Raw genomic sequence first — 18,067 nt, forward strand, 5'->3', positions numbered from 1 at the left:
TGGGGTTAAGTCTGGCAGCTGTCAGTTTTGCAGGGCAAGTGACCTAACCTCTGCCAGCTTCAGTTACCCTCACTGATAACCTGGGATTGATAACACATGCCTCCCTGGGAACGTTCAAAGGGCTCGTGGAGACGAACTGCGGGCTGGGCCTAGTCGCACGTTGGTACTAGGTTGGTTGCAGTTATTGTTTTTGTCTGTGTGACCTGAAGTCTGATAGGACAGTGACCATTCCATCATCCATTCATTCCTCGAGTGTGTATGTGCCGCCCATCTCTCCCTGCCTCCTTTACTTATCTGTAAAATGAAGATGATATAATCATAATAGTAACAACAAATGCGAAGTGTTCAGAAACCTAGCGGGTGTTGAACAAGTACAATGGCCGCGTTGCCCTCTTCATCATCTGTACCCATTTGTGTCAGGGAAGGGGGTGCCGGGGATTAGGAAGTGGGTTAAATGGCTCTACTTGTGGTTCTCGTGGGGCTCTGCAGTGTATGTCCACCTTGCTTCTCCTTAGGGAGAAGGGTCAGCAGGGTCCAGTGTTGTCTATTGAAAGAGGATAAATGATTTGGGCTCATCACCCAGAGGGGCTCCGAGGGCCCCCCGCCTTGCTGGCGGCTGCCAGGAGCCGGCTGGCGTGGCTGCCCTTCAAGTCTCTGGCGTTCTGACCCTGAGTTCTTGGTTTTGTCTCAGCCCCAAACCGTAAGTCGAATGGAGGGAACCACATCTGTCTTCCCTGAGTCACAGCCGTAATCTGTGGAAATGCTGAGACCTTCAGAGAGGTCTAGGTGGGGACCTGGTGACAGGAAAAAGTCCTGGGTTTGAAGTTAGGGATCACAAGTTAAGTCCTGGTCCTGCCCAAGGGGCAGGGCTCTCTCCTCTGAGCCCTGATTTCTTTGTCTGTCAAATGTGACATTGATGGCACCCTCCTTGAAGGGTTGTAGGGAGGAGGAAATGGGAGCAGAATATACAAGCTGAAGTTCATTCAAGGCCTCCTCAAGTCCCGCTCCTGTGGGAAGCTTTCTACGACCTCCCCAGGGAGTGCCCCGCTCCTGCCTCTGAGCACCCAGACATTTATTTATGCAAGCCCTCAAGGGATGCTCCCGGCCACGTGTGCTTACACTGGACTCCCTGGATACAGACTCCGAGACAGAGAGGTGCATTGTCGGGAGCCCCCCAGGGGGTACAGCTATTGGGAATGGATGAGGCAAGACTGAGCAGAAGAAGAGGTTGACCTGGGGGTGGGGCGGAGGGAGAAAAGGTTGACACAGTGGGAGAAGCTGGCCTAGAAGGAGAATCTGACATACAAAGGGAGAAGCTGATGTGAACAGAGAAAAGTGGTTTCAATGGGAAAAGATGTCACATGAGGGGAGAATCTGACATGGTGGGAGAAGCTGGCATAACAGGAGAAGCTGATACACAGAGGGAGGAACTGACACAGACAGGCTTGCTGAGGTCTTGGCCAGTCTTCCAGGGAGTCTGGAACTGGCAAGTCTTCTCATAGTCCTGAAGAGGCAGCCGACAGCCCTTTAAACATCACAGCCAGGCATTAACTAGAGGCTACTCTTTCCCTCATCCCTGGAGGGTCACAACCTTGAGACACAGGGTCCCCTGTAGCAGAGGGCAGTTTCCAGGGATTGAGGATGGGGCACAGCTGGCATGCCCCTCCTGAAGAGCCTGCCAAACATGGAAGAACGAATGGAGAAGCGAACCTAGAACTTCAGCCCACATGGTGTTTAGGGGCTATATTTGGCCTGTACTTATTCAGTGTCTGCAACCAGCTTGGCAGCCTTGCTTGGGCCAGAATCTTCTCATTAGCAGAGCACGCAGTTGGTGCTTAATAAGAGTCTGTCAGATTTCATTACCAGTAGCAAACTTTGACCCCTTTCTTTGTCTCTTTAAAATGTCATCGCCTGCCCATTCAAAAGATGTCTCTCCTTTGTGCACCAAAGCTGCGCACAATTATTCTTTTCAGACTCAGACAAGGGAAGCAAGAGCCTGTGGAGACAGAACCTAATTTTAAAACCATCCCGCATAGCGACGCGATGAAGGCTGGCCAGTACTCAACCTGGTCAGGCCCAGCCTCACAGCATCCACCAGAATTTTGCCAAAGAGGGCAAGAGAGTAATCGTGCTTGGTCCCCTGTCGCAGGGACCTGCAGCAGGATGGCCGTTTTGAAGTTTCCCTGGGAAACTTTCCACTGGGTGAAAATTGAGCACAAGCTCTGCCCCTGCCAAAGTCTCCAGGTTCAGCTGAGCTATTGTTCACGCTCCAAGTCCCCACGTTATCAGGCAGAGGCTGGTTCACCATGGGCCGGTGTAGGCCCCTGTTCTCCTCCATCGTCCCACGGGAAGCACGCCTCGTCTGGGTGTGATTCCCCCTGATGGGAATGAAAACGTGGCGCTTGCCTCTCACTGTGGTTTACAACCTTATTTCAACCGGTTCCCACAAGTCTGTGGAGTAGGCAGCTGATGATAAGGAATTGGTTCAACCTCTCTGGGCCTCCGTTACCCCAGCGCTATGGTGATCCTAGAAACTCTTAAGATGTGAGGATTGCATAACACAATCCCCGCCGGGCCCGTAGCATTTATTTCTTAGTAAAGGCTTGACATAACTGATAGGGATTATTAGTCTCATTTTACAGGAGGAAGCCAAGTTTCGGAGGGGGCAAGTTTACAACCAAGGCACCAGGGCATCAGGGCTCAGGCTTTCCTGAGCTGGATTCCCATCCTGAACAGTATGTGTGTTATTTGTATTTGGGAACAGAGGGACACCTGACTCCTCTAAAGGAAAAAAAAAATGTCAAGGAGATAGTGTGGTCAAAGAAAGAAGTTAAAAAAAAAAAAAGATACTTGGACTTTTCAATGGAGCCCTTATTTTTTTATATCTGGGTCTAAATACCAGGAAGTGTATCATGTTCAGAGATAATTGAAAAGAAGTTCTGTCTGGGCCCTTGGCTGAAGGCTTTCCAAGGCCTGCAGTGACTGGTTTGCCCTCTTATGGCCTCAGCTCATTCCAGTCACTTCCTCTCCAAACAGGAGTTTGACTGGCAGACGAAGAAGGTGGGACCCTGGGTCCCGGGACCCCCTGCTGTCCTTGGGGATGAAGATGATTGTTCTTCTTCTTGTCTTCATCTCCTGCCGTAAGTAGTAAGCCAGATGTGTAGTGCCAGGATGCTGTCCTCTCTCTGCCATTGGATGGCCCCTCCTGAGGTGGCATGGGGTGAGGGAAGGCCACAAGTCACTCAGAACAGGCTGCCACCAAAGTTCTGCTTCTGTTTCTGTTGTCAAGTGTGCTGATGCCAATGCTGAGACCTCAGAGTACTTCTGAGGTCGCTGGCCGTGTGCTAAGAGGCGCTGGCTGTGGCTTTACCACGCCTGGCTCCGGAGGGTCTTCCTTTGGATGTTAGTTGCCTTTATTTAAAGTCTCATGACTTTCTGCACAAAATGGCAGGCATGTATCTAGCTAGTTTAGGTGTGCTCCATTCTTATCAGGAAAGCCATTCTGATACTGATCCAAGGAATACCTGGTCACTCTAAGTCACTGCTGCAGGGAATCAGATCGCATTCCTCTGCAAAATGGAAAAGGGTCCTCTAGGAAAGGGTCTGGGTCACAAAAAATTTCCTAGACTTACACTGGATTAGTTGAGTAGATGTTTGTCCACATCCATTTTTTAAAACATTGGTTTCAACTGTGTAGCAGTGACTTTTGGGTCCCTGAGTTAAAAATGTCCAAACCACCCACGGTGGTGGAATTTATAATTTTCAAGGTCATGGTCTAACAGGAACCTCTACGCAGGAAGGGTCCCTTCTGTAGCCCCATGGTGTGTCCTGAGGATCTGCAACCTAAGGGTGGTCCCACCTCTCTCCAGGAACTGCAAGTGACCACCCCTTGGCTCAGATCTGATGTAACATTAATGAGAAAAGTTCAAAGCCGAAATGTCTGTCCCCCTGGTTATCATCAGGCATTGACAATTTCACAGAAAGAAAAAAAAAAAAAAAAAAAAAAAACGTACAAGGTAGGAAAGACCCTCTCAAACCATATTTTTAAAAAGGCAAATACATGTAGACCCAGAAATTTTTCCTTCTCCAAGAGTAGAAGCACCTGACTGCTTCCCGCTGCCGTGTGCCATGGTAACAAGCTCCCAACTGGGCAGTGGGACAGGAAGGTGCCCTGGAAACTGCCCCTCTTTCTTCTTCAAGGTCATGTTTTTACTGGGTTTTTTTTTTTTTTTTTTGGTACCAGGGGCTCTTAACCACTGAACCACATCCCCCAGCCCTTTTTAATTTTTCATTTAGAGACAGGGTCTTGCAGAGTTGCTTAGGCCTTGTCAAGTTGCTGGCTTTGAACTCACGATTCTCCTGCCTCAGCCTCCCGGGTCGCTGGGATCACAGGCATGTGCCACTGTGCCCAGCTTTACTGTATTTTTATTGTGAAGTCAGTAATCAGCACCTAGTAGCAGCCTCTCTCTGTCTTTCCAGGAGCCTAGTCCCTTCCTACACCCAGGTGTACCCCCTCCTAAAACTTGGGTACACATTCATTGTACACTCCCCCTCCCACACACACACACCTTGAAACATCTTAATAGAAAAGTAATACATGCTCATTAAAAATAAAATCACACTGCATGGCTATAACAAGAGAGCTGTTGCTGTTGCTTCCTCTATCCACCTCTAAATCCCGTCGCCTAGAGATATTGCTATTAAAGACAATATATTTTCAAGACACCTAATTTTATCTCCCCGCCATTGGTGGACATTTGGGTGGTTTGCATTGTTCAACTGTTACAAGCAATGATGCATAAATATATATCCTTGTATATATTTTTGTGCCCACTACAGGAAGCATTTTTTAGAAGCAAAAATGGCTGGGTCCACATGTATTTGCCATTTTAAAAAATGGATCGAAGATATCTTCCCTACCTCGTGCATATTTTACTTTGCTCGCGAGGTTGTGGATGCCTGATGATATCCAGAGGGACTGGCCTTTCTAACTTTGAACTTTTCTGGCTAATGTTGCACCAGACTGAGGGTCTTCGGCCTCGCACGGTGGCGTTCTGCTTTTGAGGGGAAGGTCCCGGCTGGCAGTAGAGCATTTGCCCTGAATGTCATGGAAGCTGGGTGCTCGTCCCCGAGGCTTAGCTAGAATCTCTGTGTTATGGGGGTCAATCTGGTCCTGTTTCTCTTCCCAAGATCGCGGCAAGGCCATCCCTTTGCTTTAGGGACCTGGTGACAGCCCCATGCAAAGCAGCCTGGCGGGGGATGCCAAGGCAGCGCCATGCTCTTTGCCGCTTTTCCTGTTTCTTGCTTCCTTGTTGGCAGTGACGGTCCCCACCCTCAGCAGCTTCTGGCAGTTCCAGAGGATGGTCAAACACATCACCGGAAGGAGCGCCTTCCTCTCCTACTACGGCTATGGCTGCTACTGCGGGCTTGGAGGCAAAGGAGTCCCTGTGGACGACACGGACAGGTGGGAGCGGGGCTCCAAGGCCACCTGCCATTCCATGGGCCCCGGAGCTGCTGCTTGGAGCCAGAGAGAGGGGCGGGGAGGGGGAGAGTTAGGATCCTTGCATGTCAAGTAGCAGAAACCAACTCAGGCCAACATAAGAAAAGACCGGAGGGGTCACAGGGCGGGTCTTGAAGAGCCTGTGCCGGGGCAAGCTCCTTGAACACGTGACCACAACGTTGCCCCGGCCAGCACTCCTGAGGGGCCAGTATGGTGTCTGTGCTGCGGCCACCACCTCGCAGGTCTTCGCAAGGGGCCTGCAGTTTCCACACAGGTTCATATTCTAGGAGAGAATCCAAGCGGCCCATCTGGGTGTGTCACCTGGCCCAACCTGGCTTCCGGGCCTGCTCCTCAGCAGGGGGTGGGCGAGCTCCAGTTCCCGGAAGAGGTGACGGCTGGTGTCATCTGGGGAGGGCGTGGGGAGGAAGTCGGATAGCGCGTGTGCTCTTGCATTTGAAGAAGTAAGAAGACAAAGTGCTCCTTGCCACATTCAACCTGGCCTCAATAAATATGTCCCGCACCTGGAGCCTGAGTCCCCCAGCTTGGTGGTGGAACCGTGGAAGGGCCGTGACCCTTGTCAGATGTCCTTTATGTGCCAGACACTGGGACAGGTGGCCTGCACGTGGACTAGTGTAACCCGCCATGAACGTAGGAGGCCGCGTCACCACCCTCACTTTACAGGTGAGGACAGCGAGGGTCCCAGACAAGAGCCGCCAAGCCTTGCGGTCCTGAGTGGCAAAGCCAGGACGGGAACAAAGATTTGCCTCTATCACCACCCGTCCCCTTCCCTTGATGATGTGGGCCTCCCTGTCCAAGTTCAAAGGCAGACTCAAAACTATGAGCCGAAGATGAATGGCCAGGAGCTGGTGAATGGAGCCGGAAGCGCTGTCCTTGGCTTTTCTGGTCTTAGAATCTGAGCCTGGGTTTATTTTTCCTTCCTCCTGGCTGTGCCCAGGGCCTCTGCAGGCCATCCCAGGTTCCTCCATTCCTGCCTCTGGTTCAGTGGTGCTGGAAACAGGCTGAGGCCGTGCCCTGCCGCTTCCTCTCCCGACCCTGCCCCGCAGCCCCCAGCCGGCTCTGAGCCCCGTGAGAGCCAGGACTGCGTCTGCTCTTGCCGACAGTTATCCCCCCCGAGACCATTAAAGTGCTTGGCACATAGAAGGTGCTCAGGAAAAATGGCTGATGAACGGAGGAGTCCCAGGGACCTAGCTGAGTTCTGGGTCTCTCATTGCCAGCTACATCCTTTTGGGAAATTTGCCTTTCTGAATCTCTTCCTCCCCTACAAGATGGGGACAATGACTGTACTTCCCAGGGGGACCGAGTCACTAATGAAAGAGCAGTAGGTGCTAGAGGGGGCTCAGTCAACATTATTGGTTATTTTTATTTATATTCAATATCCCAGTCGGCCGGCTGTATCCACGGGCTCTGCCTCCTCAATTCCACCAACCTCAGATGGAAAGTATTCAAAAAGAAAAAAAATGACATCTGTACAGAATTTTTTTTCTTGTCATTATTCCCTAAATAATACAGAATAATGATTATTTTCATAGCATTTACAAAGCATTAGGTAATATAAACCTAGAGATGATTTAAAGTATACAGGGGGACGTATGTAGGTTATATGCAAATACGATGCCATTTCACATAAGGGACTTGCGATCCAGGACCCTGGCACCCTCAGGGATGCCGGAACCCCTCCTCCCTGGAACCGAGGGACACCTGTATCAGTGATTCACTGCCCTTGCTCCAGGGCCTTCTGGAGGGGAGGAGGCAGATGAGTCTCTTGCATTTCCCGCCCGAGGTCCTCCAGCCTGCTCCCTAGGGACCCACACACGCACACAGGTGCTGTCCCTCATCTCCCTCTGGTCTGGCCCTCAGATGCTGCCTGACACATGACTGTTGTTACAAGAAGCTGAAGGAGTCTGGCTGCCAGCCGGTGCTGAACAGCTACCAGTTCCACGTCATCAACAAGACAGTGGTCTGTGAGTAACTTTCCCTGGGGGGACATGCCTTTGAGCCTGGTCCTTCCTTACCCGTCACCTCCTTGTTGACCCAGGGGTCTTTTAGGAAATGAGATTTTTTTCAGCTGCTTTGAGATAGAAAGGGGCAAGAACAAGGACCAGAGCGTCTTGGAGAGCACTTGTTTGTCTTGCCCTGGTCGCTCTGCCCACAGCTGTCTCACAAGCACTCTCTGGGAGTCCAGAGCCTGGCTATAGTACACGCTCAATAAAAAGTTGTTGACTACATTGCCTTTGCAGCTTCCCTTAGCAACGGTTGCTGTTGCAAACATTCTTCCTTATGTCTGTCATGCGTTAACAAAGCAGCTCAGCCGTCTTTCAGTTGAACAAATACTCGTTAAGGGCGACTGCCTGCCAGGCATGCAGATCAGTGCCATGGGGACACAAAAGTAACTAGGAGGGGGACAGGAAAGGAATGCACAAGATACTGAGGCCACGGAAAGAGGAGGAAAAGAGCCAGGGTGGGCAAGTCCACCCACAGGGAATGACCTGGGGTCGACCAGGCGTCGACAGGCTGGTGGGGTGTGGGTATGTGAGGGTGAGTGTGTCCGAAGAGCAGGTAGCTTTGGGCAGTCGCCCCCTGTGAGTCCCACCCATTCCCGACTGCTGTCTGGATCCCTCTTACAGTGTGGGCTCCCTTCCCAGGGTGGAGTTGCGTGAGCCCCTTGGCTCCCCAGGTGTGATTTTCCAGCAGTGAGTGTTTCTGGAGCTCATCTGTCTCCTGTGAGGTCAGGGAGAAACCATCCTGAGGACACTCGTCTCCTGGGGCAGGAAGCACACCCCCATCCCAGGCTCAGGGCGGGATTCTAACTCAGCCCAACCGGAGACCCGGAATTTGGACTGCGAGGTCTTCCTGACACCAGCCAGGCAACCTGATGCTCGGTAGACTGGGGGCTCGGACACTGGCGAGGGAAGCTCAGCTTGGGCTCCGGCAGCCGCCCCGCGTGCCCCTGACCCCGTGAGTGCTCCCCTGACCAGAATCGCCCCGTTCCCCGTGTGAGCTCAGGCAGCCTTCCTGAGCCGAGCTTTCTGCCCGGGATCATCCTCAGGCCTAAATCGAAGCATCTCTTCTGTGATGCCCCTGAGGCCACATTCGGAAGGGAGCAAGGCAGGGGTGCCCCCGCGGGTTGTGTGTTTCAACCCAAGGATGTCACCTTCCTGAGGCCAGGGGCCATCTCTGCCCCATGAGGAGGGGGTGGCTGTTGACTAGTGAGGGAGGGATGCTGAAAAGGCTCCCCGGACTCTTCCCCGACCTGGTTCCTGGTCTGGCTTTTACATGGCTCCCTCTCTTCATCCTCGTTAAGGTGTCAGATGGCACCTTACGATGGCCAGAAAGGGCGCCCTCCTCTGACGCCTCACGAGGATCAGGGCAGAAGGGGCAGGTGCCCAAGGGAGGGAAGTGGAATCAGCGAGTGGAGGGAGCTTCCCCACTGGGCAGAGGCCCAGACCAAGCCTGTGCCCTGGCCGCCGCGGGCTGCCTGCTCCCAGGGCAGAGGCTGGTGGGGACACTGCACCTCCCAGCCTGGGACCCCAGGGGATGGGGAGAGTGCAGGAAAGAGACTGGGGGGTGGGAGGAGGCTGGAGCCCCAGCAGCTGACACATGTTCCCTGATTCGCATGTGCTGGCTGGTGACAAGAGCAGGACTGGCCAGCTGGTGGCCTGGGCTGTGCTTTCCTCATTGCTGTCCCTGAGCCTTGACCGGGGCTCCTGCAGCCTGGTGCCTCCCTGCCCAGGGAACTGGCACGGGAAGGGCTGTGTATCAGCATCAGGGCATCAGCAACCCCTTGTGGTGAGCCAAGAGCTGGTCCTCTGGCTCATGCTGGATCTGTGGCCACCGAGTGCTGAGACCCAGGCACATCCGTTCACCTGCCCAGTGTGCACTGAGCACCCACCAGATGCCTGTCCAGTGCCCACACTGTGCCAAGGGCCAGGCGCAGAGCAAGGGCAGGCCAGGCTCCTGCTCTTCACAGTCTAATGGAAACTCCAGAGCAAAAGGATGGACGCTTGACGCGCAGCATCCTGAACCCCAACAACAGACCTCCGAGGTGGGAGTGTTCACTCCCTGTCAAAGATGCTGAGGCTCAGAGAGGTTAAGTGCTATGGCCAGGGTCACACAGTCAGGGAAAGAAGAGTTGGGATTCAGAGCCAGGGGGCCCTGCCTCCCACCACCCAGCCCTGTGGAAGGTGACAGGCTCCTGTTTGGTGGAAGGACTCTACACCAATGTAAGCCTCGTGATCCGCAGCGAGCTGGTCAGCTGGTCGGAGGTTCTGCCCTGGCCCAGGGAGGGCAATGAGGGACAATTAGAGTTGGGTTCTCTCAAAGGCTCAGATCCTCCCCCTCCTGCTGAGAGGCAAAGGAGTCAGGCTTCCCCCTCCCAGCTGGGCCTTCGTCTCCGTCTCCCCGTCCCCGTCTGTACAGGGCGGCTCATCATCTGGGAAAGTGACCTGCTACAGGGCCTGGCCTGCAGTGGCTAACGGTGAGGGCCCTTCCTTTGGAACATAGAGATTTCTTGTTTTGTCCAGCTTTCCTTTTCCCCTTTACTTGGTGGGAAAGCACTGGGCGGCCAAGGTCGCTAAGGCTACCCCCAGGGAATAGAACCTCTCCCCTACCTCTGACACTTCAGTTCAAAGAGCTGCCCTGCAAGGGTTAACCCCTCCTAGCCTCCTGAGTACTGAAATCCTGCACCCAAGCCTGGTCCCATGTTGCCTAGCAACCAGGGGCTGCTGGGGAGGGATGTGGTAGGTGAGGGGGGAGGGGAGGGGAAAAAAGCTCGGTCTGTCCATTTAAATGCCACCAGGAGATCAATGCAGAGAAAGGTCATGACAGAGCCCAGGGCCGGGTTGCTTGGAGGGCACAGCTGCCGTCCAGCAGCCTGGGGGTGGTTCTCCCTCCTCTGAGTGGGCTTACATAAGTACTTGGCATTTGCAAGGGACTTTAAGATCACCCAGCAGTGACACCCCGCTCCGCCCACGCATGCATGCATGTGTTGTGTGGGGAGGAGCCCAGCCTTGGAGGCAGACGGTTGGTTCCAGCCACCTGTACCGCTGTCACCTCCATCTCTGGGCCTCTGATGCCCCCTCTACCACAGTGGGAAGGCGGAAGTGGCAGCCTCCTGAAGCTGAATTTGCAAAGACCTTTCTCAGCTGTGTGAGCCATAGATCTGGACCAGACCCTGGCTCCTGAGCCCTGGTGCACAGGCCACACGAGGGCAGCCATAAGGCCGTCGGCAATCGCTGCTGGAGCAGAGCAGTCACCAGGGGCTGGAGACCAGCAAGGCGAGGGGCCTGCCTCTGCGGAGGGCAAGAGCCCACCATCTGTTCACAAGCAGAGATTCTGATAGGGACAGGTGCTATGAGCAGCTCCCAAACACGGCGACAAGCTAGGGGATGATGCAGGCCAGGAGGGAAGGGCGCCACTCCAAGTGGCTGAGGAAGGTCTTGCCAGGGAGATCTGAGACCTGGAGCCAGCCTGCAGGCGCGGGGCCTTGGGAAGGACGGCAGCTGAGGCTGGGCGCTGCCCCAGGCGGGGACCGGGCTCACCTTCCGCCGCAGTGGCGGGGGAGCCACTGGAGCGTGTGAATCGGGGCAGGGGACGCTCTCGATTTGCTCTGGAGAGGTCACTCTGGCTGTTGTGCAGAAGAGAGGGGAACGAGGAGCCAGGAGGAGACAGTTTCTGAAGCACTGGGGGAGTGACCGTGGCCTGGACTGGGGTGGCGGCAGAGGGCTGAGCAGTGGCAGATGCTGGCTACGCTTTGGAGGTGAAGTTGCCAGGACCTGCCAGGGGTTAGAGTTGCAGCCTGAAGGAGAGGGAGGCTAATGGAGAACGGAGGCCAGAGACTGGAGGCCGGACGGCCACGGGTAGTGGCGCCATCTACTGATTTTGCGAAAATGGGGGAGGAGCGGACCATGAAGAGGCGGGGTTTGGTTTGAACCCCTGAAATGTGCAATGGTTTGGATATGGTTAAGTGTGTCCCCAAGGGTCCATGTGTGGGCAGCTTGGTCCCAGAGTGGCGATATTGAGAAGCGAAGTGGTGGACTTTCAGAGGTGGGGCCCTGTGGGAGGTCACTGGGTCGCTGGGGGTTCTGGAAGAGACTCATGGGGTTCTCACGGATGCTGCTTAGTTCCCACAGAGGATTGTTTTTACAAGCAGGACTGGCCCCTCCCCAGTCTCTCCCACTTCCGCCCTTGCTGAGTGATCTCTCCCTCCGGCCACCTTCGGGCAGCCGGGCAGCCCCGACAGAGCCAGCACCTTGCTGTCCAGACTTTCAGCTTCCAAGACTGTGTGCTAAGTAAGCCTCTTTCTTTGTAAACTGCGTAGCTTTGGGTGTTTTGTTATAGCTCTGGAAAATGGACTAATAAAAGAGCATATCCGACGTCCAAGGGTAGGGTGTGGCACGTAGACCCTGGCATTGAAGTCTGAAGCTCGAGGCGGCATCTGGGCTGGAGCTGGGAACTCCAGGAGATGTGAGGTCCCGGACTGAATAAGAGTGCCACTTAAGAATTTGGGGGAAATTGGGGCCCAGACTAGGGGCACAAACAGAGGCCTGGTGAGGGTCTGAGTTAGCCATAGGCAGGGGTGCAGAGCTGTTGCCTTGCCTCATTTGTGGAGAGGGAATGGAAACGGAATGGGAAAGAACATTCTGAAGCCATCAGTTCTTTTCCTCTTGCCTCAGTTTCTCCTTTAGCACACTCAAAGGTGCAGGACCTGGATTTAGGTTTGCTTTTAAGAGGAGGCTTCCAAAGATGGCGTTTTTGGCCCAGGGCTCCCTCTTCTTCCAGGTCATGGCAGGCCTGGTCCTACCAGGGCTGAGAGATGCCATCCAAATGGCCGTCCCCAGTGAAGGACCACTACCCGAGGTCAACTCCAGAAGAGCCAGAGGCTGGGTGAGCTAGGAGAGGTAGAGATGGAAGTCAGGGAGGATTTAGGAAGGACGGGGAGATGAGGCAGGAAGGGAGAGGGCAGTGAGAGAGGCCGAGGAGCCTGGGAGCTGAGATGCGGGAAGGACAGAGAGAGGACCAGAAGCAGGAGAGGAGGAGGAGCGGGGAGGAGGGGCGGAGGGGCCCGAGGAAGGTGGGACAGGTTTCCAGAGTGACAGCAGCACCAGGTCACTGGGAGGAGAGCAGGGTCACCGGCACGCCACATACACGGGACCTGAGCTCCAGCAACTGCCGCCCCCAGAGGACGGGAGGGACAGCAGGGCAGAGAGCCGTGCGCGGGGAATGGGCTCTGAGACGAGTGTCCGGAGCTGGAGCGTGGTGAACCTCGACAGCTTGTGGCAGACGGACGGGGGGCGTGGAGGGCACAGGAGCCCAGGCGTGAGGACCAGTGGGAGCGGCGTGAACATCCCTGGCACATTCCCGAGGGCGAGGGCGAGGGGCAGCTGGCCGTGGGCCGGTGTCATCTGCCTTGAGAAATCGCGTCTGCAGACTGGAGTGGGAGGACAGGAAGGTGGACTTTGTAGCACGGATGGCGGACAGGCAGGCAGGCGCCGCTCCTTCCTCTGTGGACCTGGCTGCGCCGCCGTCTTGGCCGCAGGAAGTGCTGCAGAGTGTCTGCCCAGGAGGGGCACCACAGCTGCCTGGCCACCACCCGGGGACGGAGGCTTTGCTGCTCCACTTTACAGACAGATACCCAGATCAGAAACCAAGGCACGAGGTGGCCGCCTTCCTCACTCCCAACCCCGCAAGACAGTGGGACTCGGGTGGAGTGAGATACAAAGGGAAGCTGTGCTTTAGACAGACCGACACACACACACACACACACACACACGAGCTAGGACGCTGAACACCTAAGAAAAGGTCCCATCCAATGGCTGCTCAACCAAAGGGCAGACCCTCGGTCCCAGAGGCCCACAGTGGCCCAGCGCATATTGTTCAGCTGTTTCTGCGGCGACTCTGACGTGCCGCCATCTGTGCAGATGATGGAGATGCTACGGTGAGCCAGACAGGGACCCAGCTTCCCAGAACTTGCACTGCAGAGGAGAGGCAGCCCAAGCAAGTCAACCAACCAGTCAGTGCAGATGAAATAAACAGGGGGACACGGGAGAGTGGCCAAGTGTGGTCGAGGACAGCCTCTCTGAGGAGGTGGAACTTGATCAAGACCCAAAGTGCAGATGGATCTCCCCACTTGAAGGTCTTGGGGAGGATTTTAGACCAAAAGAAGAGCATGTGCAAAGGCCCTGGGGCAAGAGAGAGTGAGACATGTGATTTAAAAGAGCTGGGGTCCCTGGAGCAGAACGAGGGTGGGAGGGTGGAGGATCAATGAGGAAGGGGAGGCTGGGAGGGTGGAGTCAGGGCAAGTGTGCGCCATGGGCCACCAGGGCTGGGGATGACTTCCCTGAATAATAGGAGGCACAGTGGGGCTTTAAGAAGAGCCAACATATTCAGGCAGCGTTTCGAGACTGCCCCTGCTTATTTCCTTCCATTGAGGAGGAAGAGCTGGTGATGGCAGGGACTTGGGTATGGCCAGGATGGTGGAGAGAAGAAGACAGAGCGTAAAGTACTTTAAACATGGAGAATCCACAGGACTGGGGCTGGGAGGAGGGAGGAAGCCAGGGCGACTCCTAGTTTTCTGCTTCGAGTCAGAGTTGGTGCCATTTGCTGAGTGTGGAGGGAGACAGGTTTGGTGCGGGGCAGGGGCAGGTGTGCCCGGGTGCCATTTTGAACGACCCAGTTGGAGGTGCAAAGCCACCAAGTGGCCTGTCAAGCAGGCAGTCGGAAATAGGGGGTGAGCTCTGGCAACGTGAGCCCCTCCCTCCCTCCCTCCCGGGGTCCTGGCCACCCGTGTGATTCAGGGCTCCTCCACACAGCCGGGTTCCCGGCCCCGCCTTGCCTCTCACTCCGGCCTGGCTGGGGGCCCGGATGTGATGGGAAGTGCTGGCAGGTGAAGGAGAGGTACTCCTGCCTCCTTCCCTTTCTGTCCTCAGTCTTTGGCCGGCATAGCTCCCTGCTCTCCCCAGCCTTAGAGCCGAGCCCTGGGTGGGCAGGACACCCCGTGACCCTGCGTGTCTCCACAGGCGGATGCTCCCTGGGTCCTGGCGGCAGCTGCCTCTGCGGGCTGAAGGCCTGCGAGTGTGACAGGCAGTCTGCCTTCTGCTTCAGAAGGAGCCTGCCCACCTACGAGAGGAACTTCAAGCTGCTCTCCGGCCGGCCCCCGTGCGGCCGGCAGAAGCTCCAGTGCTAGGAAGGCCCCACCCGCCACTGCCGTCTGCTGTCCTGCTGCCCTTCTGGGAAGCCACCTCCCGTTACCCCTGACAACCCACCCTGTGGCACAGCTCCCTCGGGGCACCCTGCACCCAGCACCGGAGGCCTGGAGGTTAGAGGGGAGCCTGTGGATAGAGAGGGACCGCGGACATCCGCCGAATAAGCTAAGCGACTCGTCCAGACAGGAGCCAGTGCTGTGAGGCAAGGAAGGGCGGACGGGGGAGCAGAGAGGAGCACCCCGCCCTCCCCCAGCCGGGACCCAGCCGGGGAAGCCCTCCACTCTCCCTCCGCCCCACTCCACATCAAGATGCGGGGCAGACTTGGGAGGCGGCCCACCACAGGTCTCCCTGGGAAGAAAGCAGAGAGATTGGGAAGTGGGTCCCTGGGGGCCACGCCCGGTGTCTGGCCCTCATCTGCTTCAGGTCGGCCTGCACCCTGCGCACCCACAGGTGGGAACAGCTTGATGTTGGGTTCATGTCTCGGGGCCCAGGACACCACGAGAACATGTCAGCCTGTGGACTCATGGCCAGGAAGACGTCGAGAAACGGGAGAGAGGGCCGGGAGGGCGCACTGGGGGCATCCCGGATTCCCATCCACATCCGGAAGGCTCTGGTCACGCCAGGCTTGGAGTCTAATAAACGTCAACGTGTTCTAATCTGGTGGATTCTGATGTTTACGGTCCTAGCTGGAACGGTAGGTGGCAAAACGTCTGTGATTGTCCCGCCTCCGCACGTCCTCACCTCTCACCGACCACGCTCAGCTCTCCAGAGCGCGTTGCTCCTACCAGGAGGCGGAGGCTCCCTCGCCGCCCTTCCTCTGAACGGGCCTCTGCTCAGAGACGGCATCGGAAGCGAAGGCCTCCCAGCCACAGGCCTAGGCCTCAGAGGCCCTGGGCACTTTCAGTCTCTAGGACGCCGGCTTCCACCGGAGAAGAGGCCCGGGCTCACCTGGGAGAGGTGGCGCCCACCTGGTCAGCGTGGTCAGCTCGGCCATCTCTGCTGAGGCCCCAGATCAGCCACGCTGCCTCCCAGAGAGCCTCTGTGGGACAGTGGAGCCCAGGCCAACTGCCGACTCGGCAGAGCTGCCAGCTGCTCAGAGGCCGCTGTTTGAAGCCGGGACGTTTGGGTGTGGCTCGTAATTCCCAGGTCTCAGCACTGCGGGGACTCAGAGGCCACTGGAACATTGTGCTGTGGCCTCTGCCCCTTCCCGGTAGGCTGGGAGGAGGGGTCAGCCGTGTGTGAGGAAGACACTGGGAGCCGTATTTGCCTCAGGAGGCCACCCAACTCACACTTCCTGGGCACCCGCTTTGTGCCGGGCATGGTGCAGGCAACAGGGATTCAGAGGTGTCTCTCACACACACACACACACACACACACACACACACACATACACGCGAGTGTGCACACGCGCGAGCAAAATTGGGTTCAAAAACTCCTGGGGGCCAGGCTGAGCCATCGTGGCTGCTTGAGTTCTTCAAGTCTGGATTAAGGAAGATGCGGAGTCAGACGGGGCGCCAGGGGGTCCTGGGAGCAGGGCCCGGGGCTCTGTCTCAGCTCCACGTCTGGCAGTCGCTGGCCCTCTTCCCCCTTCCCCACCTGTAGAGGGAGCTGGAGGCAGGGAGCATCCGAGAGGGTCCGAGGGGTATGTGAGAAGGCAGGGATGGGAGCAGGGTGGCCGGGCCAGCATCACCTGCCCTGGAGGGTCCCGGGCACAGCAGAGACCAGCCCCGGACAGGGAAGGCATCTCGCGGATAGCCAGGGTGAAGGAAGAGGCTCAGTGTGAAGGCCCAGACTCCACGGTGAAATCCAGGCCGCCCCTGGGGGCCGCAGCACCTAGTCTGGTAGGAGGAAGGACAGGGCCTGTTTGTGGGGGAGCCTGTTTGGTGTCATGCCTGGTTCTGAGAGGAGAGGTGGGGCTGTAGAGGGACCCATCTCAGTTACTGGGAAATCTCACTGTCCCTGAAGAGCAGTCACCTATCTGTACTGAGGACGGACGCTAAGCCTGGCCCTGTGCTTAGGGTAGAGAAGTAAAGGTCACCCTTGGGGGGCTGTCAGAGCCCAGGGTTGGGGGATGTGGCGAGCAGTCTGGGAAATGCTGGGATGGGTGTTGGGGAGACAGGACAGCCCAGGAGGCCAGGGAGGCTTCCTGGAGGACATGTCATCTGAGACCCGAAGCAGGAGCAGGAGTTGGGAAGGCCAGGCGGGCAGGCGGAGCCTCCCAGTCAGCGGGAAGCTAACTCAGCGTGCACAAGGAGGCCCCTCCAGCTGCCTCTCCACCTCGGCCCCTCCTGGCCAAAGCCCTGGGTGTCAGAGTCCCCTCAAATCCTACATCCACGCAGTTAGCACGACCTTCCCCATTCATCCATGTTCTATATTCATGAAATACTCGGTCAAATGTTATCTTAAAAAGAATAAAACTGGTGGAGAAAAATCTAGAACCTGAGCATCCTCCCTGTGTCCCACCCGCTGCCTGGGCCTGATCACTTGGGCTCGTGCTGCTGCAGTGGCTCTTAACACTTCTGTCTGCAGCCACCCTGCCCACTCCATCTTCTCCACACTGTGGGTGGCCAGCAGGATGCCGGGTCCCAGGCCACCCGGCCCCCACCCTGCCACACAGCCCTGCCTCTCGGGTCCTCTCCAGCCTCTGCCTCGGGTTCTTTCCCCTCCTGCCAGTGTCCCACATGCTCACTCATGTCCCCTGTTTATGGTCTCTCTCCCCCACTAGAATAGAAGCTCAGGAAGGGTCTTTGTTCCTTTTTGTCACCGAGGTGTATCTGGAGTAACTGGAGGGCAAGACAACCTGGCGAAGGTGAAGGAATTTCCAGGTGGCTCCCAGTAGGGACAGAGAAGGCAGGCTTCGGTGTTCAGGCAAGCAGAAGAGCTAAGGGGGCAAGGACAGGTCAAGCAGAGCTGTGGTCACTTGGAAGCCCCAGGGGTCAGCAGTGTTCCAAGCTTCCTGCTGCTCTCCACCTGTGTGACCTCAAGCAGCCAGCCTCCTGATGCCCCAGGGTCTTCCTAAGCAAGATGGGCAGCTGTGGCCACGGCATTCCCGCCGTGTGGAGGGACGGGGCGGTCGTGGGGACCCAGTGATTCAGTTCAGCTGCCACAGGGCACTGCTGTTAGAACACGTGGCCAGGCTTTGAACGCAGATGCGGTTCCCCAACTCTTCAGATTTTAACCAGCCACGTTTCTCGGGGTCTAACTGAAATGACCAGACATCAGGGTGGGCTCTTCATGGAGGGTGGGATTTGGGGCTCAGCACCTCACCCAAGAGTGACCATCACTCTTTGGGGCAGACTGTATGTGTGGAAGCTGAAGGAGGTGGAATTGCTATTACCCCGTCCCT

At 56.4% G+C, this 18,067-nt stretch overlaps 1 protein-coding gene across 12 annotated transcripts in view; it reads left to right on the top strand.

Moving 5' to 3' along the window:
- Positions 1-15,361, top strand: part of Pla2g2c (phospholipase A2 group IIC) — a 65,560-nt gene extending 50,199 nt beyond the window's left edge. For 8 of the 12 annotated variants that reach the window (XM_047552098.1, XM_047552123.1, XM_047552091.1 and 5 more), the window contains 4 exons: positions 3,037-3,140; positions 5,320-5,464; positions 7,379-7,482; positions 14,536-15,361. In XM_047552098.1, the coding sequence (XP_047408054.1) occupies positions 3,101-3,140; positions 5,320-5,464; positions 7,379-7,482; positions 14,536-14,702 (456 nt within the window). In that variant the 5' untranslated portion in view covers positions 3,037-3,100 and the 3' untranslated portion in view covers positions 14,703-15,361. The remainder of the gene's footprint in view (positions 1-3,036; positions 3,141-5,319; positions 5,465-7,378; positions 7,483-14,535) is intronic. The other 4 variants (XM_047552149.1, XM_047552138.1, XM_047552072.1 and 1 more) reach the window with 3 other exon arrangements.
- The last annotated feature ends 2,706 nt before the right edge of the window (positions 15,362-18,067 follow it).

This window comes from Sciurus carolinensis, chromosome 1 (genome assembly GCF_902686445.1).
Source record: "Sciurus carolinensis chromosome 1, mSciCar1.2, whole genome shotgun sequence".
Lineage (NCBI taxonomy): Eukaryota > Metazoa > Chordata > Mammalia > Rodentia > Sciuridae > Sciurus > Sciurus carolinensis.